Source organism: Penaeus monodon, chromosome 11, assembly GCF_015228065.2.
Source record: "Penaeus monodon isolate SGIC_2016 chromosome 11, NSTDA_Pmon_1, whole genome shotgun sequence".
NCBI classification, from domain to species: domain Eukaryota; kingdom Metazoa; phylum Arthropoda; class Malacostraca; order Decapoda; family Penaeidae; genus Penaeus; species Penaeus monodon.
In genome coordinates, this window is record NC_051396.1 from 33,967,470 (window position 1) to 33,969,969 (window position 2,500).

The 2,500-nt window shown below is 33.6% G+C and overlaps 1 protein-coding gene across 2 annotated transcripts in view; it reads right to left on the minus strand.

Annotated features, from left to right (window-relative positions):
• Positions 1-761: 761 nt before the first annotated feature.
• The window catches only part of LOC119578938 (peroxisome assembly factor 2-like), a 73,966-nt gene continuing 72,227 nt past the window's right edge, over positions 762-2,500 (minus strand). For both annotated transcript variants that reach the window (XM_037926617.1, XM_037926618.1), the window contains exons 10-12: positions 2,409-2,486; positions 1,870-2,009; positions 762-1,396 (exon numbers count right to left, since the gene is read on the minus strand). In XM_037926617.1, coding sequence (XP_037782545.1) covers positions 1,260-1,396; positions 1,870-2,009; positions 2,409-2,486 — 355 coding nt within the window. In that variant the 3' untranslated portion in view covers positions 762-1,259. The remainder of the gene's footprint in view (positions 1,397-1,869; positions 2,010-2,408; positions 2,487-2,500) is intronic.

Genomic DNA, 2,500 nt, shown 5'->3' on the forward strand with positions numbered 1-2,500 from the left:
CACACACACACACACACACACACACACACACACACACACACACACACTCTCTCTCACTCACTCACTCTCTCTCTCTTGTGGATAATGCAAATCATTTGTATACCAACTTAGCTTGTAGTAAACTGTGATTGGGGTCTACTAGTACAGGATTGAGTATCTTGCAATATAAAAACCAAGAAGATCAAGAATATATGTTGAAAGTGTTGGCTCTTCACTCAAATGCATATCACTCTGGTCCAACATGGTAGGCCTAACTCTTGAGCTCATCAACATATGGGAAAGCATAAGGACTCTGCAATTTGGCTTTGTACAGTATGGGTATGATGGGAAGTACAATGTATGACAGAAATGGAACGAATGTGAATAGAAATAAGCTTTTCCTACCAGAGATGTCAGAGTATGGTATCAAGAACATAAATTTCATAAGCTATGTCATAAACAGTTTTGTCACTTACAATGATATATTACATCATAACACAGTGCAATAGTACTTAGTTGGGGTTACATATCCTAATAAATCAGATATATTAGGTAACTGGAAGTAGACATATTTAGATAGAAATTTCAACTATTTTCCAGACTGAATTCCTCACATGTTTTAATCAAAAGTATACAATAAGAGGTAAATTTTGATTTCATTCTTATAACTTCTTCATTTACTGTATGTCATATTTCTTATATAAGAACATCAAATAAGCTATTGTACAATAGGCAGGCAAAAGTCTTAATCAATTTCTTTGGATGTATACAAACAATTAAGGTATATGTATTTCCTTGCTTCTTTATTAACTAACAGTTTACAGTTCAATGATGGGGAGAAAAAATATGAACAGGAAAAAAAGTAATTCATTCCTCATTACTCACAGCATAGAAATAAGTTAAAATTAAAGCTTTTCCAACAAGCTTTAGAACTGTAATACCACAGCAAACCAAGCTTTACAAAGAGCATATGCATTTCATACAGTAGCATTTAATGATAATAATAAAATATTTCAGCACAGCTAATTAAAAAAAAATCTTCTGTGGCTCATGAAAATTCAATATCAGTATCATCCATCAATATTAATATTCATGCCATATAAAATGCAATAAAAACAATTCATCTGTTTCTGGTATGGTATAGTACATAAATCTAATTATTTTCCATTCTTTTTCATAAATTGCATTTACAGTCTTCTTTATAACTTATCAAAGAAATCATAATAAAAATCATACAATTATATACATTGCACAGCATAATGAGAAAAACATAAGAACTATTATCTCTGCTTGGTGGTGCTAAGAGCCTTATAGTGCGCTAGTTCTGCCGGAGTGACAGATGGAATCAAATGGCTGGCAGCCACAGACAAGTCTTCTTCTTTTACACTTACACTTGCTTCATCTTTATTAATTTCTCCTGCAAAAGAAAAACAACAACATTGTAATAAGAGACGGACACAGAGAGAGACTGAGAAAGAGAAAGAGAAAAAGAAAGAGAAAGAGAGAGTGAGAGGGGAGGGAGAGGGAGAGATGATAGAAATGCAACTATTATGTCAAAGTATTAACAGGAAATGTACCTAATGAAACATTATCTCATACAATGAAGATATACTTTGGTAATCATTATTGATATAATTGACTACCAAGCTGAAGTGGTATACTGAATTTAATTATTGAAATAAAAGAACTTCTCACAAAAAGTTAAACGATGTCGAAAATTACCAAAAGATACCTGTAGGCTACTCTCAAATCAAGCATTTTAATCTAATTTCTGTTATGCGGCTTATATTTTTTTAGTGAGTCAAAGAGTACTCTAGTATTAACAGCCTATGTGCCAGCTTGATTAGAGAAATAGTAACTAAGAAAATAAAATAATAGTATTAGCTGTACCTGTTGCAATCTTGCACATAATGTGGTGCAAGGCACTGTATAGAGCATCAGTACACAGGGCATAGAGATCAGCTCCAGTCAGGGTCAATGGCAGCAACTCTACAACCTGCTCCAGCGAGACATCTGCTCCCAGCGGAATCCTTATGTAAAAATATCAATATCAAAGAAAAATATGTTATGTGGAAAATTCAGAAACATATCCAAGGATTTTAGTTCACAATTCATAATATAGAGGCAACATATGTATGATGTTTGTAACATTTGCACACACAATTATCAAGCCTATTAAACTATTACCTAATAATAAAAACACATGTAAAAACACTTATTTCAGTCAGTCAAACACTTACATCACCCCCCCCACCACCACCCCCACACACACACTAATTCCTATCCCTGACAATTTTCTTGCCAAGAGATTTTCTGGTGGTTCTTAAGCTAAATATTCCAGGACATGGAAACAACATGAGTTGTATTTTAACCACACCATAAAAACTGCAATGGCAGTATAACCAAAAAGAAAAATGCATTTGACTCACTTTGATGTCACTGATTGCAAAATCTTGATCTGCCCAGCTCGATCCTCACAAACACCAAGAAACACAAGTTTCTCAAACCTGAAGAATTATTT